At 38.9% G+C, this 22,545-nt stretch overlaps 1 protein-coding gene across 2 annotated transcripts in view; it reads right to left on the bottom strand.

Moving 5' to 3' along the window:
- Positions 1–204: 204 nt before the first annotated feature.
- Positions 205–22,545, bottom strand: part of kcnn3 (potassium intermediate/small conductance calcium-activated channel, subfamily N, member 3) — a 114,206-nt gene continuing 91,865 nt past the window's right edge. The window contains exons 8-10 of one of the 2 annotated variants that reach the window (XM_020928057.2): positions 11,092–11,219; positions 7,565–7,634; positions 205–4,555 (exon numbers count right to left, since the gene is read on the bottom strand). In XM_020928057.2, coding sequence (XP_020783716.2) covers positions 4,109–4,555; positions 7,565–7,634; positions 11,092–11,219 — 645 coding nt within the window. In that variant the 3' untranslated portion in view covers positions 205–4,108. The remainder of the gene's footprint in view (positions 4,556–7,564; positions 7,635–11,091; positions 11,220–22,545) is intronic. The other variant, XM_055164114.1, reaches the window with a different exon arrangement.

Here is a 22,545-nt window from a genome sequence, read left to right as displayed (position 1 = left end):
CAGACCAGGACTAAGACTGGGACCAGGACTGAGACCTGGTTTAGTCCTGGTTCAATTCTGATTTAGAGCTGGTTTAGACCTGTTCAGTACTGTTTTAGTCCTGTTTTGGTCCTGTTTTAGTCCTGGTTCAGTCCTGGTTCAGTCCGCCATCACGGTTTAAGTCACAAAAACGGGAAATGGCCTTTATCTGTTTTTTTTATTAATCATTTAAACACAAAATCGAAATATGAAAAAAGAATCTTTAATCTGTTTTCTCATTTTGGTTTTGGAGACAAATAATGAAGAAAATAGTTGTTTTTTTGTTTTCTTATTTTTGGTTTTATATTGAAAAACGAATGAACGAATGATACACAGATTCTATTCAAATGTCATGAACGCAACCTTAACTTAAACATTAATTTAACCCAAACAAACTGAGACAGACATGAACAGCCAACATGAACCTCTATTGTAAAAAATAGCAACAGAGCATCTTCTGCAAACACGCCACAAGGCCCCTTCTATTTCTAAAACATCATTTATTATTAATAAATAAACTTTTGATTGTTCAGTCATCTGTCAGCGATTGCAGTGTTTTTTATACCAACATTTGACTCAGTGACTCTGGAGCATAGGTACAGAATGTGCAAAGCTCCAACCCACACTCAAATATGAACGCGTCTTCAAAGCCAGACCTGTTCAGCAAAAGATATTTTTCAGTAAAAACAAATAAAATCTTTTTGTACTAACAGTATTCTCATCTGTTTTTAGAGTTTCTTTATGTAACTTTTCTGGTGGAGGGTCACCTGCTTTGACATATGGCATTTACCTTATGCATCTCCATGGAGTCAAACAGATTAAAGCATTTGTCAGAGAAATAACAAGTAATAAAAACATGTATAATAGATATGTTCTGCCATACTGTAGAACATTCTGCGCAAGGCAATAACCTCTCACTGGAGACACGCAGGTACCAGATGCTCCAGCAGAAAAGTAACACAGCGGCCCTTTAAAATATTCAGATTTTACAGTATAAATTGATCTTATTTGAGCGTGGTCTGTTATTTTAAAGCTTCAGTGAACATTAGTCTGCAAAGAGTAGTTGAAGTGTCTCAGAAATGCTTGGTTAAACCTTGACGACAGCATTAGCTCACATTCATGACAGAACATGGTGTGTTTGACGGTGTCTACAGTGACTGGCAGTGCTCGAGACAGTGACAGTGCATTGAGTGCTTGGCAGTTTAGGCTTCAGTGTTAGCTTAAAGGCTAGTGCATCATGTAAAAGGGGCTATATCCAAAACAGTGGTTCTCAAACGGTGGTAGGCGAGCCCTGTCTGAAGGTACGCAAGGTCCTCTACAGAATTTATTTCAATTTGATACACTTTTTTGTCCTTCTTTGAGCCACGTTTTGGTTAAATTTTCTGCAGCTTTGTTGTAGTCATATATTAGACCTGACTTAGATCTGGAAGAGTAAAAGAATCTTCTCTTTAAGGTACAGTTTATTATTATTTTATTATTATTTATTTCACCCAATCGCCTGGGGACTCTGGTCTGGACTATCTTGTGTTTCTTCTTCTTTTCTTAAATTCTTTGTTATATTTTCTGTAGCAATGTTGTAGTCATATTTCAGACCTGGTTTTCAGATCAATTTAATTTTTTTATAGACCTGGTTTAGATCTGGTGGTACTTAAGTCCTCTACAGTTCAAATACTTCAATTTAGAGCCAATTTTAGCCACTTATTTCCTCCTCTTTTGGACTTTGAACTTGACTAGACTTTCACTAGTTATGTTGTAGTCATATTTTAGACCTGGTATAGTCTCTTACTGAACTGGCTTAGATCTGCCTGTGCACAAGCCTCTTCTGGTTAAGGTACAGTTTATTATTATTTTATTATTATTTATTTCACCCAATTCGCCTGGGGACTCATCTCCAGATCTTGAGTTTGGCTTGGTCAGGACTATCTTGTGTTTCTTCTTTTTTTTGTTAAGTTCTTTGTTATATTTTCTTGTAGCGATGTTGTAGTCATATTTCAGAACTGGTTTTCAGATCTAGTTTAGTTTTTTATAGACCTGGTTTAGATCTGGTGGTATTCAAGTCCCTTCACAGCTCCACTACAGTTCAAATACTTTAATTCAGAGCCAATTTTATCCACTTCTTTTGGATAAGTACTTGACTAGATTTTCAGTAGTTATGCTGTAGTCATATTTTAGACCTGGTATAGTCTCTTACTTAACTGTCTTAGATCTGGTAGAGCACAAGCCTCTTCTGGTTAAGGTACAGTTTATTATTATTATTTATTTGACCCATTCGCTTGGGAACTCATCTCCAGCCAGAGTTTGGACTATCTTGTGTTTCTTCTTTTTTGTTAAGTTCTTTGTTGTATTTTCTTGTAGCGATGTTGTAGTCATATTTCAGAACTGGTTTTCAGATCTACTTTAGTTTTTTATAGACCTGGTTTAGATCTGGTGGTACTCAAGTTCCCTTCACAGCTCCACTACAGTTCAAATACTTTAATTTAGAGCCAATTTTATCCACTTCTTTTTTCCTTTTTTTGGGTAAGCACTTGACTAGATTTTCAGTAGTTATGTTGTAGTCATATTTTAGACCTGGTATCGTCTCTTACTGAACTGGTATAGATCTGAGTACAAGCCTCTTCTGTTTAAGGTACAGTTTATTATTATTATTTATTTGACCCATTCGCCTGGGGACTCACCTCCAGATCTTGAGTCTAGCTTGGTCAGGCCTTTCTTCTTTTTTTCTTAAGTTCTTTGATATATTTTCTTGTAGAGAAGTTGTAGTCACATTTCAGAACTGGTTTTCAGATCTAGTTTAAAACTGGAATAGCTTTTATAGTCCTGGTTTAGATCTGGTGGTACTCAAGTCCCTTCACAGCTTCCCTACAGTTCAAATACTTTAATTTAGAGCCAATTTTATCTTCTTCTTTCCTCATCTTTTGAGTAAGTACTTGACTAGATTTTCAGTAGCTATGTTGTACTCATAATTTAGAGCTGTGATAGTACTATTTATAGACCTGATTTATCTAATGTGTAATTCTATTTCATATTCAGGCATGGTTTAGCTTTTGAGCCCTTGGTGTCTGAGCCCCTTCTGGTTGTACGCAAAGCAATCTACAGTTCAAATATTTGCTTATTTAGAGCCAGATTACTTCTTTGTCTTCCTTTGGGTAAGTTTTTCTGGAGTCATATTTCAGACCTGGTGGACCTAGTTTAGACCCGGTTTAGATCTAATGGTACTCAGGCCTCTTCTGGTGGTACGCAAGGTCTTTACACCTCAAATACTTTGGTTAATTTGATTTTTTTTCCATTTTTTGACCTGCTTTTGGTAAGAAATTGGGTAGGTTTTCTATAGTTATCTCATAGTCACAATTTAAAGAAAGAATAGTCACATTACAGAACTGGTTTAGCCCTAGTTTAGACCTGGTTTAGATCTGGTGGTACTCAGGAACCCATATCTTCTCATAGGTGGTGCTTGGTTTGAGAGCCACTGATCTAACACATTGTATAACTCTTTTGTGCATGCAGTGCCTGTGTGATTGCCGTGTGTGCGTGTGTTGTGCAAGCCACTAGCATTGTTAAGCGGTCGCATTGGACGGACCATCTGTTAAAGGGATGTTCGGTAACACATAATTTCGCATTCACTTATAAAATACATCATCAGGATAAAAAGTCATGGTCATTCTTTCCCCGTGAAAGAAAGGAGAGGTTGTGAGAGAGGGAAGAGAGAGAGAGCAATAGAAAGAGTAAAGGCCTTTTCAGTAATATGAGCGGATCCATTTGGAGTTCATATAATTATTCCCTTTTTGCTCCTCCTTTCTTGTCCTCTGGCTATTCCTCTGGCTGACATGCTGCCTCCCCCTCACCTTTTAGTTGCAGTTTCATCTCCATTTTTCTCCATGGAAATCGACCCAAAATCTCTCATTTGTGTCCCATTTTTCATATCGCCTCTCTGTCTTAGTCCTCTTCGTTTTGCCCCCCTCCTCTGCCCTTTGTGCCTGGAAGCGTGATATCACAGGACCACCGTGTGGATTACTCTAGTGCTGTCTCTTTTTTTTTGTCCGAGGAGATGGGACAAAGCGGTCCCTGTTCGCTCTCCACATATGTGTCCCACTCAGCAGCTGGTTGTGCAAGTGTTTGGAGTCTGACTGGCCTCTAGGCTGCCTTCGGGGCTCATTGGCGGGGGCGAGAGGGGCGACTCGAGCGCTAAAGTGAGCACCGGGGCGGGCGTTTGTGCTGGCGAGGTAACCTGGATCGGAGAGGCTGAAGACGGGACGTGAGTTAAAGGAGATGCGGGGGACAGAGGCACCACCGCACCCACTAACCCCACGTCGCTCCCCCCGCCCGGGCCGCTCCGGTGGTGGTCCCTGGAGTCCCGTTCGCGGAGGAGGTGCACCAGAGCGGCGTGTTGGGCACTGAGGGTGGCGGAGAGGTGGGCGGGCAGGGCGTTGAATCCGGCGGTCAGCTGCTCCACGCGCTGCTCCAAAGACAACATCTGCCGCTCCAAGTCCTCGCTGCGGTCGTTCAGTTCAGACATGAGCTCGTACATCACACTCTGCATCTGTGACAAGAGGGACACAGGAGTCAGCATTTGTGCAATCAAGGAAAACTTTTACAGTGGAGGGATGCCCATAGACCTATTTAAATGTGCAATCTTGTATGCCAGCTACAATGCAATCACAGAGCAAGCAACGTTTGCTTATTGAATACACTACCGGTCAAAAGTTTTAGAACACCACATTTTTCCAGCTTTTTACTTTTATACAGTTTACTGCTGACCAAAATTCTAAACTTTTGATTGATGAAAGTGTCCACCTTTGGCAGATGTAACAGCTGAACACGTTCGTGCCTCGTTCTTCAGAAAAGTTCTTTCCAAGTCTGTTGCAGAAGTTTCCATAAATGTGTGGCACTTGTAGGTTTCTTGGCTTTCACTCTTCTGTCCAGTTCATCCCAAAACCAACTCGATAGGGTTTAAGTCTGGAGACTGTGCTGGCCACTCTCTGTTTTCAAGCTCACCTTTTTTTTTCTTTTTCCTAGTTTTGGCAGAGCTTGAACTTGTGTTTTGTTATATTTTATCTTTTTTAACCTCTGGCTGTTCAGCTCTTACCTTTGTACCATTTCAAGCTCTTCATTGGACTTGCACGACTTGAATTGCAATAAATAACTGGGAAAATTAGGATGTTCTAAAACTTTTGACTGGTAGTGTAAGTGAATGGAGAAGTCGCCACCTGTTTGTTATACAGCAGTTACATTGTATAATATGAATTTGAAATGCTCATGTCTTTTGCAGATTTTTAGGCTGTACATTTTGCTGAAATACTTTTTTTTTTTTTACTGCAAACAAGAATTAAATAAATCAAATCGATTTATAATATTTGAGTCATTTATGTGGTCTCATCATCAACAACATGATGTTAAAATAAGAAGTATACGAGTCACTATATGCTAGGGATGCAACTGTACTAAATGCAGTACTGATAAGCCAAAGATGTTCATTTCATCTTCTTATGTACTTTAACTTCTTGGGTTATTTTTAAAGACAATAAAGTAAAGTGTATTTGTGTACTTGTATTTGACCCAGGAAACGATGCACAGACAGCATTAACCGTGATGGAGGGAGAGGGATTGCTCCTCTTTGACACCTGCGACACCCTCCTCCAGAAAACATCGGGCGACGGGAGACGTGGTCAGTCTGAGTGACCTGCCAGGTCCATCAGGCTGACCACGCCTACAGGATGTAACAACAGCTGATCTACGACACGTCACCACCAACACTGGTGACAGTTCTGAAGACGGCTTGCAGCTAGCAGCCGAAACATGTCAACAAGGTAAATACACTTTACTGTATTGCCTTTAAAAAGAACAGTACTGAATAGTTCGGTAAATGTGTCACAATTCAATAGTGTTCAATACCTTCTGTGATTTTCTTTCCTTTGAGTATAGTACGGCGTTTAATGTTGCTACAAGTTGAGTGTATAAATAGTTTTCCTGCACCTGTTTAACTCTTAGCTGCACTTTGACCACTCCTTATCTACTTCCATAACCCCAGCTCCTCATTTCAGACCACCTGTGGACTCTGCAAACTGTCTTTTTCATAGCCATAAATGAGCCGAGCCGAGTTTGTTACTGTGGTGATTCTGATGAGAGGGAGAGGGGCGGTAGAGGGGGAGGGAGGGGGTCGGGGTTAGGTAATAGACAGCACAAGAGGGCATAGCATGAGTGTGATGGAAGGTGACTAAGACACTGGGGCTGCAGGGATTCTCTTTGTGGACATCCTAACAATATGAAACGCACAGATTGCACGTCCCGACCTCCGTAACCATGGTGAACGCACAAGTGGCCAATTCAGAGCCAGTCATTGAGAAGAGATAATAACACTACCAAAATGTTTGTTGCTTAGGGCATCTCTGACTGAAAAGACAAAGGACACCTGTGTTTTTTTTGTCCCTCTCAAACATAAAAAACCATGTGTGCTCCCATTCCCACTACAACGCCCACATGTGTCCACAGAAAAGCATGATTCTTCCCCACCCTTTCCTCCCTCTCTTTCTCTCTCCTCCTCCCTCTCTTTTAGCTCCATCTCACTCACTCTCTCTTTTTTTTACACCTCTCTCGCTCCTCCCTGTTCTGTCTCTCCTCTCATTCTCTCTATTAGGTCCATTGCTTCAGTGTTTGTGATGGAGAAATGTGGGCCTAAAGTCAAAGACTCTCTCTCGTTCCCCTCTCGCTTTTACTTCACCTTCCCTTCTCTTTCTCATTTTCTCTCCTTTCTCCATCCTTCTATCTTTCTCTCTCTCACCTCTTTCACCGCTGAGTCTCTTTCTCACACCCCTCTCCTCCTTTCTCTCTTGTCTCTGCCTTCCTCAATCTCTCCTGCCCCTCTCTTCTCTCTACTTCCCACTCTTCCTCCACTTCTCCACCTAGCTTTTCTCTTATTCTTTCTCCTCCCTGCTTCTCTCTCTCCTCTCTCTCCATCTCTATTTGCTTTGCTTCCATTCTCTCTCTCTCTCCTCCCTCTTCCATTTCTCTACTCTCTCCTCTATCTCTCTTTCTCTACTGCTCCTCCTCTCTCTCTCCCACTCTCTGCCCCTCCCATTCTCTCTCATTCCCTCTCCTCTATTTCTCCTCTCTTCCAGCTCTCTCCCTACTGCCTCTCTTTCTCTCTCTCCATCTCTATTTGTTTTAATTCCATTCTCTCTCTCCTACCTCTTCCATTTCTCTACTTTCTCTCAATCCTCTCTCTGTCCCTACCTCCCTGTTTCTCTCTTCTCTATCACTTTTTCTCTACTGTTCCTCCTCTCTCTCACACTCTCTGTCCCCCCATTCTCTCTCTTTCCCTCTAATCTCTTCCAGCTCTCTCCCTACCGCCTCTCATCCCTCTCTCTTTCTCTCTCCCTCTCTATCTCTCACAATCATCCCTGTTTTATCACTTCTTCCCGTTGCTAGGAGACACAATGCCGGACAGTCGGCGTGGCAAAACAACCACGATACATCGGAGTTGGGCACTGGACCAAAGCGTGTCACATCCTGTCCGTACATTTCAGCGACACGTGATGGCACGACTCTTTACCTTTGATAGATCCACTAGTGTGTTGGCTTGATCGCTGAGTTTGCGCTGCTCCATTTTCACGCTGCGTAGTCTGCATTTAGAGAGACACACATGAGAGGCACAGGCACACATTTGAAAAAGAAAGAAAGAAAAAAAAAGAAAGCAGAGTGACCGGTTCAGAGAGCTAATCCCCCCGGGTCTACAACAGCATGTGGAACGGTCACCTTGCCTCATTCGTCCTACCTGCACTGTAAAGAATCTAACCTATATATACAGGATATATACATACAATGAATTGGAAATGTAGATTTGAGTAGTTCTGGTTCATTTACGGCTGATTAATTATGGAAAAACTTAAAGTAAAGATAATTTGGCTAATAAATGAATACTTTTATTTCAAACGATTACTTCTGTACTATCAAAGTTATATGTTATTTGTAACTCTGTTGTTAAAAATCCTATCCTGTATTTAGGTTAGTAGTTAATATTCCTCTTCTTAATACTGTGCTATTTGAATTCATATAAAAAGTGGACAGTGAAATTAAGTTTAACTGTGAAACTTAAGGCCGAATTATAGTTCTGTATGGACTCAACGCACACTGCCGCCGTCACCTTGTCGCCGTCGTTTTTGATTTATGGATCTATGCGCCTTGAAGTAATTCACCTCCACAACGCCAGGAGGCTAGGATTTAAAAATGGTGTTTGTGTATTAGGGATGTAACAATAACTGAACTATTGTGATATCGTATCGTCACAGTTCTCACAATAATAACATGGACCATCACAATATATTGAATTACAAGTCTCTTTGTTTAAATTAAGAGTTATGGTGCAGCAATAGCTAAAAAAAAAAAAGACAGAGAGAACAGCATAGACCATGATCCTTTGCTCCATTTCAGTGCAGACTTCATGAAGAAATAACAGTTCTAAACACTTTTAAGTCTTAGTTCTTTGGATTAAGTTTTGTCAAGGCATTTTAAGAGGAAAAAGTATCATATTAACAGTTTTGTTAGCCCCCACAAAATAACATAATACATATTTTACCGTGAGGTTCATACCGTGATGATATTGTATCATGAGACTTGGATATTGTTACACCCAAAATGAAAATGAATGCAGCATACCCAAAACATATGTAGAGCGTTGGTAGAGATGACCAATCACAGCCCTTATTTTTATTATTCAGTGCATTGAAATTTTTTATGTTCACCAGTGTAAAATTAAACTCATTTATCTCTAAAAAGACAAGAAGGTGATGCCACCAGTCCAAGTTACAGGTTAGATTTGTGGAGAGACGCCCCTTTCAGACTAAAAATGCATGATTTTCATGGTGAGCAATACATGTAATTCAATAAATGGAAGAGATTAATGCCACACTGTGTGACATACCAGGTAAAGCAATAATATCTCCACGCAGGTGACTGACCTTCCACCAGAAAAGTTACTTAGTGCACCTTTAGGTTTGTTACCATGTTATGAAATACTTCTTGGGACAGAAGCACGAACTGTTTACTGCTCCATGCATCCCAGTATTGTCCCAAACTTGGCATTTTGTATTGCACACCAGGCATCCCGAAAGCCATAATCCTCTGATACAGATCTAATTTTAAAACATCTATAATGCATGAACGCACGCTGGCAGGGCAAAGAGCTGAATTTTATAAATAAACTGCCTCTCAATACATTCGACAATATGCTAATGATTGACCTTTTCCTCATTGTGATAGCTCCCACTTCCTGTTCCTGTTTTTGAAGAAAAGGGCCCTGAATGTGCCTGGATGCCACAATTAAAAGAGTACAGGGTCTTCTTACTCCGGCTTAACAAGATGCATTATTCAAATGTTTTTAAGCTTGGCGTGACCTGTTCAAGATCAAAGCGACAATCCAAATTCAAGCACCACTTAATTTTTAGTCAAATGAAAGGCTATAAAAGCTTCCTGATATCAACTGCAAAATACTAAAGTTAGCATAAGTTAGAAATGTCTCCATGTAGACAGATGGTTGACCCTCCTCCAGAAAAGCTATAGAGTGCACATTTAAAGCCCCATATTTATATTTTCCATGTATCTGAGCAAAATCTGTCTTGCCTAATTACAGATATATTGTACAAGGAGCTCTTGAGGTCAAAATATGTGCCTATATGTGTCTGCATCTAATGATAAAGCGCTTTATTATCCGATAATCAGGATATTGTTGTTGTTAGTTTTACTGTGATGGCAAAACTCCACAGTTGTGAAAAACTAATTGGAGTGAATAATTAGGATGCTCGGAATGCAAAAGTTAACCCTTCCAGATCTAAAGGCATTTTTAGTACATCTGTCCTTGCCTGGATTTTTTTTTTTCTAAATTTTGCTGTTAAAACTCCCTCTTTTACCACTTATAAGTGTTATACATTCTTTTTTTTTTTGTTATTCTGTTCTGTTCATGTTATTTCACAATCTGTATGTTGTAATAAAAGCTATAGGACCAGAAATACAAATAAAAAAAGAAAATGGAAATTAAAATTTACACTCTTTCATACAAAACGCACAGCAAACACGTATACTTTCTGGACATTAAAAGTGCTTAATTTAGGGCCTTAGCTACAAAAGTGCAAAAATATCAAGTCTGTAAGTAAACTAAAAACATCCTTATTGCCTCAAAACTAAAATAAAGCACAAGCGCCCTGTTACTTTACTGGTGCCAACCGTGGAAACAGCTCGTGTCAGGTCCAGGGCACAGAGCCACATCACTTCCTGCAATTCCATGGTGTTTATTACATTTGCATTTGTACATTTTGAGTGAAATAAATCTCTTAAATAAAAATAACAAGGGACCAAGATGCGTAATTTCCCCTTTGTTTGAGAAATAACTGCACTTAAAGCAGCTTTTTCAATTGTTAGAAGAATAGACGCTCAGAGCAGTCGACAATCTTGACTCACTACACTCTTTGGCAAAGTTTGGGTCAATCAAAATGGATGGAGTGCATGTGTTTGGCAGAAAACACTCGTTTCCTGATGTCAACATGCAGCTTGCGTGTGACGTAGGATAATGTCATAAGTCTTATCTTTCAAAGGAAAAAAGTAAGGTTCTATCTTTTCTGGTTGGAAAGTTATGCGTGGTTATATAAAACATATTCCCCATTGGTCGGGAAGGATTAAATGAGGAATAACTTTGCATCACTAGAAACAATTTAAAACAAACTAGTTGTTTTTAAGAGCTTTAAAAAATCAGGAAGAGCACTTTTTAAGGTCCTACATTATGCAAAATTGATTCTTGTGAGCTTTAAGACATGTTAGAATAGTGCTACTTCACCAGAAACATACCTGAGTTGTGTTTTGTTTCATTCATACATTCATTCATTACAACATAAATCAGAAAATAATGTAATACAGGTCCTTTACGGATAGGATCAGAATACAGGAAATGAATGTAAGTCAATGTAAGCTCCCAGTAAGACATGTAAACCCGATGTGTGCGCTCTTGTGTGGAGACTCGGTGATTATGCATATTGATCTGAGACGTGGGTGGACAGAACGGAGATTTCTAAGGTTTCATTATGCACTCACTGATGGATGGCCTGCAGGAACTTGCGCTGATGCTTTCGGACTCTGGAGTGGTCGATCTTCTTCATCAGTTTGGTGTGTTTGTAGATGAGCCACGTCTCCCTCAGCACATTGGCCGCCGCGTTCTTTATCTACAGTAAAGTCGACAAAGAAAACATGCGGTTAGCAACAGGTAGCCCATGGCAACAAGCAAGCAACAGGTTAAGACGACCCTGACATCTTCATTGGAAAAGACAACGTTTGGATTAAGAATGTAATATAATGCATATAATTTCATCTGCCAACAGAGTAGGATTATTTTTGTTTTTGTTTTATTGTAGTTCAAGTGCAAAAAGTCAGGGCAAGATATTCTTATTTATACATTTCATACCAAACACAACCACTCAAAGTGTTTAAAGAAGATAAAGATAAGCACAAGTGATTGAGGATAAACGCAATACGCTTTTACAAAACATATGCATAAAATATACAGATAAAACTGAATGTATAAAGATTATTTAAACGCGTCAGTAGGTTTTTAATCCATCCATTTTCTTCTGCTTTATTCTGTAAATGTATGATTCATAATTTAAATGTGTTTCCACTTTTCTGGTGTACGTTTTTATAATTAAACTACATTTGAATGCTTGAATCTCTCATTTAAAGTTTAAAATACTAACTCTTTATTTCCCCTTGACTACTCAAATATAGATAAACACACTTATTAAATCATGCTATTTAAACTATTTAAAGTGTACTGTGCAACTTTTTTTCTGAGAATACGTGCCACCTAGCCTGATTCATCAGCCGGTTTTACTTCATGAAAACTGTCTGACCTCGCAGCTTTAGGATTCGTTCGCTTGACGGTAGGTGGATACTTCTTTTCATTTAACCAATCACTGCTATTTGGTCGTGACTTATGTAATGCGCCAAATCCCGTAGGAAGAAGGGCAATAACATCTTTCCCCTTGATAAAATTCACCAAACATTCTCTTTGTTCTGGCTTTAAATCCTCGATCTTGAGAATCGTTGCCAACACAGAATGTATGGCTTTGTCTATGTCCATCTTGACCGTTTTGTTTACTGTTGTGCTGTTCCACAAAAGGGACCCAGACAGGCGATTGAGTTTGACATTATGGCTTCACAGCTCTTCGCTGATTGGTCATAGTGCCATCTACAACTTCTAGAGTTGTTGCAAACCGTCTAGTTTATTCTTATTCATGACCGTCGAAGTCGCTGGAGAGAAATGAAATTGAGTGGAGGCACTAGGTGGTGCCAGCCTGGCTGTCAGCCACCTGCTTGTCTGTCAATCTTACAGACAATCTAATCTTTGTAAAACATAACTTTGTCAATGGAGACAAACAGGTGATCCCATTATGCCAAATAAATTATAGGTCAGATCTCTGGAGAGATGACTCAGCTTACAGTAACAATGCAGGTATCGTTGTGGCTATTTAAAAAAAAAAAATGCCTGTAATTAAAAAAAACAAACAAAACAGCTCGTTATATCAGTTTTATGCTATTCTGTGACAACATTCCTATCAAAGTAATAATAAAAACCCTCCATAAGAAAAGTTACATAAAGCACCTTTAAAAGATGTTGTTTTTCTGTAGCTTTTCTGTATTGTTTTTTTCTGCACATACAACAACAAAATAGAACAAATGTGTTTTCTTGGAGGCAGCTCCCTGTCTCTCTGCCTCGCTCAGACTCTGAGTGAGCTGCCAGTGCTTTTCATGCATAAACAGGCCTCTCCTTGGGGAGGTTTGGCACTGAGAAGCAACAGAGTCTCAAACGCCACATAATATCTTAGACTAACTTAAGTGGGCTTCATTACTAGTATCTGGGTTAGCTCAGTTATTCAATACACACAGGCACACTTGAATAATACATAAAATAAATCAACATTTCATTTGTTTTTTTGCATTAACCAACTATGACCACTGTTGCTGGAGCACTGTAAAAAATCCTTGTTCTAGCCTTGTATTCAGAGGATTAAACTGGATCCGAATAGTTTTGACTAGATTAGCTTTAACTGCATGTAATATGGTATAGAATATTAACTTTTAACAATGAACTTTTATAATATTTCCAATTGCTTCCAAGACAATTCAACATGAAAAAATAATAATTAAAAAACATTCAATGCACAATAGAGTTTGTGCAATTTTCTTCCATTGCTTATGAATTTCAAGCAGTGTATTAAAATATGTCAAATGTTTTAAAACAAGTAAAATAGCCAGGTATGCTGAGAAACGAATAGTTCCCTCCCTCCGTTTTCCAAAATGACATCGTGCACATAGCATCGTTTTCAAAAAAGTTTTCGTTTACATCAGCCCATATAAATACGCCATGGAGCACCGTCATAACTACGCCAAGCCTCTGGGCAGCACCTGTATTAGATTCAAACCTGTAGCATTTATTTCATTTCATATTTCATTTTGAGTTGTAAGTATTACTCAAAAATACTGAGTGGGGTTGCCTCTCCACTGATATGTTAAAGAAGTGGCAAAATTGCTGACCTCTGAGCTCATTCGTCTCTGGTCATTGAAATGCTACATCAGCTGTGTGTGCGAATGCAAACACATGAAAAGTGTTTGCACAAGAAGAAATGTGACTGCTGCTCTGATGCTCCATGATCATCATCAGAGCAAAAGGTTTTGGCGTGTCTGCTCCTAAAACTCTGTTTATCTCACTTTACACACAAAAGCAAAGCCGTCGTTTTCCAGAATCTCCACTTTAGCTGGATTTTTTAGAAAGAGTCGTTTTCAGAGGCGAATTCACTGTTTGCGTGTAAAAGATGAGTACAAACAAAGGGTTTTTAAAAATACTCGTGTACATGTAAGCGGGACCTAAATAATGCCATCAAGTAATGAAAGGTGCACTATGTAACTTTTCTTGTGGACTGTCCATTGCTTACTGGTTTCCATGGAGATGTGTTTACTTTTCCTGGAATGTTCCACAGTATAGCATAAATGTATCTTTTATTTATTCATGTCTTTTATTATCAAGGAGGTTGCTGCACAGATTTACTCTAACTCTAACTCTAACTTGCTGCTTGACTCCATAGCAGAAGATGTTTAATGCTTTACTATGAAACATTTCAGGAAAAACAACGCTATCTCCCTGGAGACAAACAGATGCACGCCCTTCTTGTAAAAATTTGTTGCTGAATTGCTTTTAGCTAATTCGAAACAACTCAAATGAAGATGACCGGAATTCAAGTCTTTTTTTTTCAGAATATTCATTTTCTTCAGTGTGCAAAAGATCAATGTGACAGTGATAGTGGGAGGAAGCTGAATAATTATACTTGGTTGAATTATTGCTGACTATTTTTCTTGCCCTTCACTGTATAAATCATTAATTTAATCTAACGTTGAGAAAGTGTAGGTCTCCAAAGTTTCAGTAAGTCTTCATGATCAGTGTAAGTAGCCTCTTCCCCTTATATCTCTATACGCTGCCCTGTAATTACTACGCAGGGGTTTGACACCAATAGCGCGGGTGGATGCCATAGAGAAGCGAAAGGGGAGGGAGAATCTGTAAGGATGTAAATTGAATGAGAGACTTCAAAGAGATGCAGAGGTTTGAACAAAGAACAATTATACCCCCATCTGTGGAGGACAAAGACCCCGCAGTCCTGTCCAATGAGCTGCCAGCCTCTGCAGTCAAGAGCTGCTCATATGCACATGTACACAACTGGACCAAGACCAGGTCCTTTAGCTTTCACTGATGAGCACAACTAAACCATATCATATTTCAAATGTAGGTCTAATAATATAGAAAAAAGAGAAAATTGGTCAACAGTAGAGTGCGAAAAATAAGCGTAGGTGAAAGAAGTCCGACAGCAGAATGGTCTAAATATCAGAACTATAGACCATTCTCTATTTTCTTTTTAATCATAGTAGTCAAAATCCATCAGATCTAAACTTGGACTACATCAGGACTAAACTGGGATTTAGAATACTGGCTTGAAAGTCTCAGTACAAGCGTCCCATTCTGCTGTGCCCGGGAGATGGAGGACATTCTCGCTGGCCTGCTGTGTCACACAGTGTGATGTACTAAGTTTAAAAATTAGCATTTTATATCATAATAAAATGAAATGTGAATGGAGTGAGACCAAATGTCGGGCTTTTTTAATGTCATTTTACTGATCTTCCTGAAGTGGCATACATTTTTTTTGTATGTAATATCAATATAATCCTCATTTGCTCACAGAAGTTTACTATGAAATCATATTTTAAGTATTTTTTTCTTGTTCACCATGTCCTATAGTGTCTATATGTGGATTTGTAAAGAAATAATAATTACTTCCTTACCTGCTTGCCATGAACATAATTTGTAGGCTACAGAACTGGTTCAAAAATCATTCAGAATCACTTTTAGGAAGGTCTATGTAAGATAAAATCCTGAAATAGTTGTGGCAGTCACTCCTACTCACCAGAGGTATATAATGAAATTAATTTATACATATATGCAGTAGATTAACTAACTTAGTTTCATAAAGGGTACAATTCAACATACAACTCACCTAGACTAAACTGGACTCAAACCAGGACCAACCCGGGACAACTATCAGGCACGCTAGGCCAGTCAGTTAAGAGACAGGCTGCCCAAGGTAAGTTCATATTAATAAAGCTTGTGAGACGAGTTGACCAAGGAAACTGATAAAAAAAAAAGGGAAACTTAGACACAGATTTAGTCCTGGTTTGATCCCATTAGTGTTGCTGTTGATTTAGTTTGATTCTGTTCTGGCTTTGTCAAGATCTAATCCAGGTTTAGTTCAAGGATTTGTCCCAGTTTACTCCCAATTTTGATTTGAAAAAGATGATGATCATAGAAACAGTTCACCACAACCAATTTTGAACAATGATCGCACTAAATGTGTCCTTGGTGCTACTCAGGGGCTAGAGAATTGCACAGTAATTTGGATGACGTTTGACACTGGAGCAGAATGTAAGCCCTGAGGTCCTCTGCTCAGTCCTTTGAGGCTTAGCTCCCACAGTGTGTCAATGGGATTACAGGAGTCCCATTTAAGCGGCAAAGACAGTCAGTGTCAGAGAAGGCACTCTTTAAAGGCAACTCAACAGTATGGAGTCTATGAGTGCTGTAAGAGAGATGACTTATATCCACACAGACACTCTGGAGAGGTGGAAATGGATCAAAGGGTTCACCCACTAATTCAAAGGTTCTGGTTGCAGGTTTGATCCCAGTTTTATTCAATGGCCTACTGCTGTTATGTCCTTGAGCAAAACACATCACCAGGTTTGCATCCAATTATGATGTACTGAGAGTTTGAATAAGTTGAATAAAGCATGGAGCCTTATTTTGTCCAGGCCACGGTGGAATATGTTGGACTGTGCAATAATGGGAACTTGGGAAGTGTGCAATGAATGGAGTGTGCAATAATGGGAACTGTGCAATGAGTGGAGTGTGCAATAATGTATAGATCCCCAATTTCAGACTTCTGGTCATTTTGCAATGCATACGGGGAAGAGTCCTCCGAAAAAGTGAGCATCAAATGGCCATGTTTGATTTCCCAGTGGGATGCGTCTATTGTCAAAGCCGATCTTTTCAAGTCTTTTGAACCATATCGCTTTTGTTTCTGGTTCTGATATTGTCATATTTTAGTTATGGGATTTGGACATTGTAATTGTGTGGTTATTGGATGTCCTAACAGCAGAAAACGGCTCGTGAAAAGGATTTGGAAGTTTGCAAACTCCATAGCTGCAAAAGGGAATCACATCTGTGTAACTGCAAACCTCCGTTCAAACTGTTTCCCTTCCTAACAGAATTGAAAAATAGTGAAAGTATGCAGTATTGATACACAGGAAGGACAAAAACAGTAAGATTTGGCCTATGCTCAACTTTGGTTATGAATTTAAAAAGTCATCACCAAAGCGAAAGGCACCAGCTGCTCGCCAAGAAACACCTTCCACTGCAAAGAGACCAAGATGTGATGTTGCTGTAAACTCAGTCAAACAAGAAAGTGCCAGCTCAGCCTGCTCATCTTCTGAACCTGTCGCTTAACAAACGGGATTCTGCTTTGATGGCGCTATATCATGTAAATCATATACCTAATAACAATGTTTTAAATAGTGTTTGATTGTTTGTATGTATGTTTGTCTAAAGTGATGTCTGTCTGTGTAATGTCGTGTTGCATGTAAACTATACTCATCTTGACTTTACAAAAACTTGTAATCCACATTTAGATAGACAGTAGATAGTGTAACCCGGTGGGACCTGCATATACATAACATATTTGACATTGCACATCACATTACTTGATACTACCTGATTTATTATTTGTTAATTAATCTCAGACAGACTTCAATAGATCAGGACATCTCGCCTTGACATCTTTCTACCATCAGCACAGCTATGAAAGACTCTGTGAACTGCTTTAAACTCCAACTTAATAAAACACACAGGTGATAAATAAAAATGTTTGTACAATTTCTCCAAGTCTGCCGCAGAATTAAAAGCCCTATAACTGATTTTCCATGTATTTAAGCAAAATTTGTCTTTCCCCCGTAGAGCTACATTGCATAAGTAGCTCTTGACATCAAAATAAGTCAGCTGTCTCTCTTTAGTAGTGAACAGTGCTTACACATTTGGGGTGAATAGTATGGATGATCAGAATGCATAAGGCAAGTGAGGAATAATGTTGGAAAACTGCAAATTGTTTAAAATGAACTGGTTCTTTTTCATATTTTTAATAAAGTAAAAAAGAGGTTCAGCGCCTTTAACACGACAGCAGTGCGGCGCGCCCTAGTGCAGATGGGCAGTGCCTGGGTGGTCGTTTGGCGCCATATGTTGGCTCTGAGCGGCTCTGGGCTGGGATCTGTCCTGGGTTCCTCTTTGCACAGTGCTCCTTATGGTAGCTACAAGAGACACCTGTTTTACAAGGAGTTCCCATATCACACCATACTGAGAGCTGACATAGAGGAACGTGTGAATCACTTTATTCAAATTAATACATTTGGCTACATATACATTTTCTAACTGTATTTTTATAGCTCTATATCTCCTACTGGTCACTGTCAGTCATGAAAATTGTTTCCTTTGGGAGGTTAAATCTTCCTTTACAGAACAAACAAACAAACAAAAATAAAATTAAAATGTCTGAAAACCCAACAAAAATATACAATACCAGTCAAATGTTTTAGAACGCCCACATTTTTCCAATTATTTATTGCAGTTCAAGTCATGCAAGTCCAATGAAGAGCTTGAAATGGTATAAAGGTAAGAACTGAGCAGCCAGAGTTTAAAAAAGATAAAAGATAACAAAGCACAAGTCCAAGCTCTGCCAAAACTACCTCAGGAAAAAAACACAAGATGGTAAAGCTTGAAAACACGGAGCGTCCAGCACAGTCTCCAGACTTAAACCCCATTGAGCTGGTTTGGGATGAACTGGACAGAAGAGTGAAAGCCAAACAACCTACAAGTGCCACACATTTATGGGAACTTCTACAAAAAACTTGTGAAGAACTTTCTGAAGAATATTTGATTTCTATTGTAAAAAGAACGAGCCACGAGTGCGTTCAGCTGTTATATCTGCCAAAGGAGGCTACTTTCATGAATCAAAAGGTTAAAATACATTTTGGTCAACAGTAAACAGTAAAAAAATGGAAAAAGTGTGGTGTTCTGAAAGTTTTGACCAGTAGTGTGTGTTTATTTATCATTATTTACTAAAAGTAGGTCAGAATTCTAGGCATGATTTGCCAGTAAAGTGTCCAATTTCAGGCCTGTTTTATTTTTAATGACAACAGCGCCTTTATATAGCCCTATCACACTTGACACACCTCTCACGGCTCTCACGGATGTACTACAATCATCATTGAATTATTCTACACTTGGTGGTGGTATCTCCTTCTGTATAGCCACATCTGCCTTGCGGTTGACAGACGGAGCAAAACAAAACAACATCCATGGATTTTTGTTGTGACATTTCTTTCAAAAACAGTGAATCATCCATGGAGTTTTATGGGCCAAGCCTTCCATCTGAAATCATGACATTATCAACGTGAGCACAACCTGTTTTCTCTGACCCTCTCACCTGAACCAGGCCTAATGAAGGCTTAGTTCAATTACTTATTATCGGTGCTGTGATGAGGCGCATTGTTGAGCTCCTTCACATCACCCAACATTCACAAACAAGACAATTACCGTGGCAACCGGCTTCCCCCTCCTCCACCTCCTCCTCCTCCATGTGCCTTGGCGCCTGACACGTGGGCTCACCTCCTCTGACCTTCCACTCAAAGCCTCAGTGACAACAGGAAGAGACAGGTCCTACATGCACCAGTAAAGAAAGCACCTGAGCCAGACTATGCCCTTTCCTTTCCACCTGTGCATCTCGTACAGACTGTAGAGGTGGTTTTGTACAAAGGATGAATTTCACTTGTAATGGGGATTATAATTAATGCAAATGAGATAAAAGGGAGATAAAAGTGAAAAAACACATAGCACACTCAGATGGCTGATGTCCACTGTGGGCCAAAGCAAGAAAAATATCTGATGAAGGCTTTTGGACATCGGCCATCTGAGTGTGCTATGCAATTTTTCACTTTTATGATCATAATTAATGCGACAATCAAAGTAAGATATTAATTGAATTCTGTCTTGAATGATAAAGGCATTTGTTGCCCCTTCATCATGATAAAACCAGTTGTCTCATCAGTTCTCACAAAATGTTACTAATTACTACAAAATTATTAAATGTGTATAATTCCTGTAGAGGTTAACTTCTGACAGCAAATATTTTATCCAGTGGTTTCCTTTACCACATTCAAATCCTACTTTAAAAAACTTAAAAACTTTATATATCACTCAATATTTTAACTGTCAATTGTCTGCGGTGTCTACAATGACGTGTTATTGTATTGAAAGTATTCTAATGATGTGTCTGCTATTTATCATCAAACTGATCGTTCCTTTACAGAATAAACAAACAAACAAAAACATTTAAAATGTCTGAAAACCCAACAAAAATATAAGTATATTTATCGTCTCAAAGTAGGTCAGAATTCTACAGAGGTGGGACCAAGTCCTTGTTTTGCAAGTCTCAAGTAAGTCTCAAGTCTTTAGCCTCAAGTCCGAGTCAAGTCCCAAATCAAATACAGGCAAGTCTAAATTGAGTCTCGAGTCATTGGATTATAAGTCCAAATCAAGTCCAAGTCATCTGCTCTGAGCTTCAAGTCATTTCAAGTCTTTAAACCAAAGTACCAAATATAGCTTAGATTTTTGCAATTTATATGACTTTTTAAGATAAACTACTTATTAAAATACTTATAAAGTTATAGTATATTCATATATGAGTATTTATAGAGTATATAGGAGTTGTAGAAATGCATTTTTTTTTCCTTTTTAAATGTCTTGACAAGATCTTAGAGTGAATCATTACAGTATAGAATTACATTTAAAAGTGCTCCTCAAGTATTCTCAAGTCACAGGCCTCAAGTCCAAGCCGAGTCCCAAGTCTTAGTCCATTTTATCAAGTCAAGTCTCAAGTCCTAAAAATACTGACTCAAGTCTGACTCGAGTCCAATTCAAGACTTGCAAGTCCCCACCTCTGGAATTCTAGGTATGATTTGTGTCAAATTTCAAGCATGTTTTATTTTTAATAACAACTGAGCCTTGAAGAATAAGCATTGTCACTGAACGGGGTGAGCTTGTATGGTTGGTAGTACAATCCCAGATCTAATCAGTAGATATTTGACTCAACTTGAGTGTGTTGGTTAGAATTTGACAGTGAAATTTTTGATCACTAACATGACTGTATAGTTAATTTATTTATTTTATTTATAATGACAATGATAACGCAACATTGGTAGATTCAACCTATTGTTATATTGCTCTTACACCCTCCATCTGAGCTACGGTTCTCATCAAATCCAAGCATGTTAACACATTATAATGCCTTAAAATAACCCATTAAAACCCACTTGAGATCAATTTAAAAGTGAAAAACAACATCCGACTGCTGTGTAAAGGGTGAGAGTGCCAATTTAATTTTTGTCACAATCACTTAGTGCTAATAATGATGCACCAGGCAGCGTGTAAATGAAGACGCTAGTTATTTTCCCCACTCAGACGTAGAGCAAACTCATAGGGCTCTTTCGGGGATAGACAGCTCCCATTCGGCCAGCGGTGTAAACAGTGAAAGTCACCTCCTCCCCACGGCCAGAGCCAAGACTGCACCGATATTCAGACAGGCAGCGGATGCGAGAATGCCACTGGGATTTTCAGATGCATGCTGAATTTATATGACTGCAAAGGCTGGCTTATAATCAGAAAAACAAACCTGTCCCATTTGAAGTTCTTTTGCAAACTGCACGCTTAACTATTATGAAATCTACTAAAGGGTTTCAACTTACTTTTATGTGCAACATTTTGAGCACTTTTTCCAAATTAAGTATTAATAAATACCCATTTAAAAGATTTAATATGGCAACGATCCAAATAGTTGGCAGACTTTGTTCGACCTTGTCATGTCATGTGGTAATACAGGGATTGCTTCTCAACTCCATACACTTTCACAAGAATTATTTGGATAATTTCAGCTCTAGAATTGCCAATCACTGCTAAACAAAAGCTAAAAAAAAGCTGTTAACTTGAAAACTTCATGACATGAGCTTCGGAGACGCACAGTAATCGTTCTCTTGTATCATCAGTAAAAGACTTGTATAGTGCTATTGCAAAGCACTTTTAAATTTGATGGACTGATTGACTAAAGCAGGGGTCATGAAACTAAGGCCTGCGGGCCAACGCTGGCCCTCCACGGCCCTTTGACTGACCCCCCAGCCCCTCTGCCCTCCACCACTTGAACTGGCCCTATGAGGCAATCCTCAAAAGTTCATGGCCTACTTTTTTAAATTACTTTTTGGCAAATAATTACATATATGCATCTTGTATTTTGTTGAGTTTTAATTAAATATGATATTTATATGAAGTATTTATATTTATATTTAAATCATTTATATTTAAATGATTATACTATGTATTTACATTTGTTTGCAGAATTTTCGTCACCTGACAAGCTCGAGATCAAACAGTGACAGTCAGCGCACACAGAGTTCTGTAGTGCAGTTAAGGACAGCAAAATGACTACCGTTAGAGCACAAAAACTTGACAGAGAGTGCCATGTTTTCAAAGAACAGTGGATGACCGATTATTTCTTTGTTCAGTGTGAGGACAGTGCAGTTTGTCTGATATGTAAAGAAAGTATGGCGGTTTTCAAAGAATATAATCTGCGTCATCATCGTCATACTATTCTGTTATACACCCCATCACAGTCAGGAGTGATAATGTGGCCCCCACAGAAAAAAGTCTGGTGACTCCTGGACTAGAGTGTTTATAGTTGATGTATTTTACAATGACCAAAATGTAAAAAAAAAAAAAAAAAAAAATCAACAGTATCCACAAAGCTTATGTTTTTAAGGAAACTTGTCATAAAAAATAGCTGTCCATTCATGAAACTTGTG

The sequence above is a fragment of the Boleophthalmus pectinirostris genome, unplaced genomic scaffold (assembly GCF_026225935.1).
Source record: "Boleophthalmus pectinirostris isolate CB_2022bp ecotype Guang Dong unplaced genomic scaffold, ASM2622593v1 HiC_scaffold_6, whole genome shotgun sequence".
Lineage (NCBI taxonomy): Eukaryota > Metazoa > Chordata > Actinopteri > Gobiiformes > Gobiidae > Boleophthalmus > Boleophthalmus pectinirostris.
Note: the sequence above shows the minus strand (reverse complement) of the source record. Positions and strands in the feature narration are given on the sequence as shown.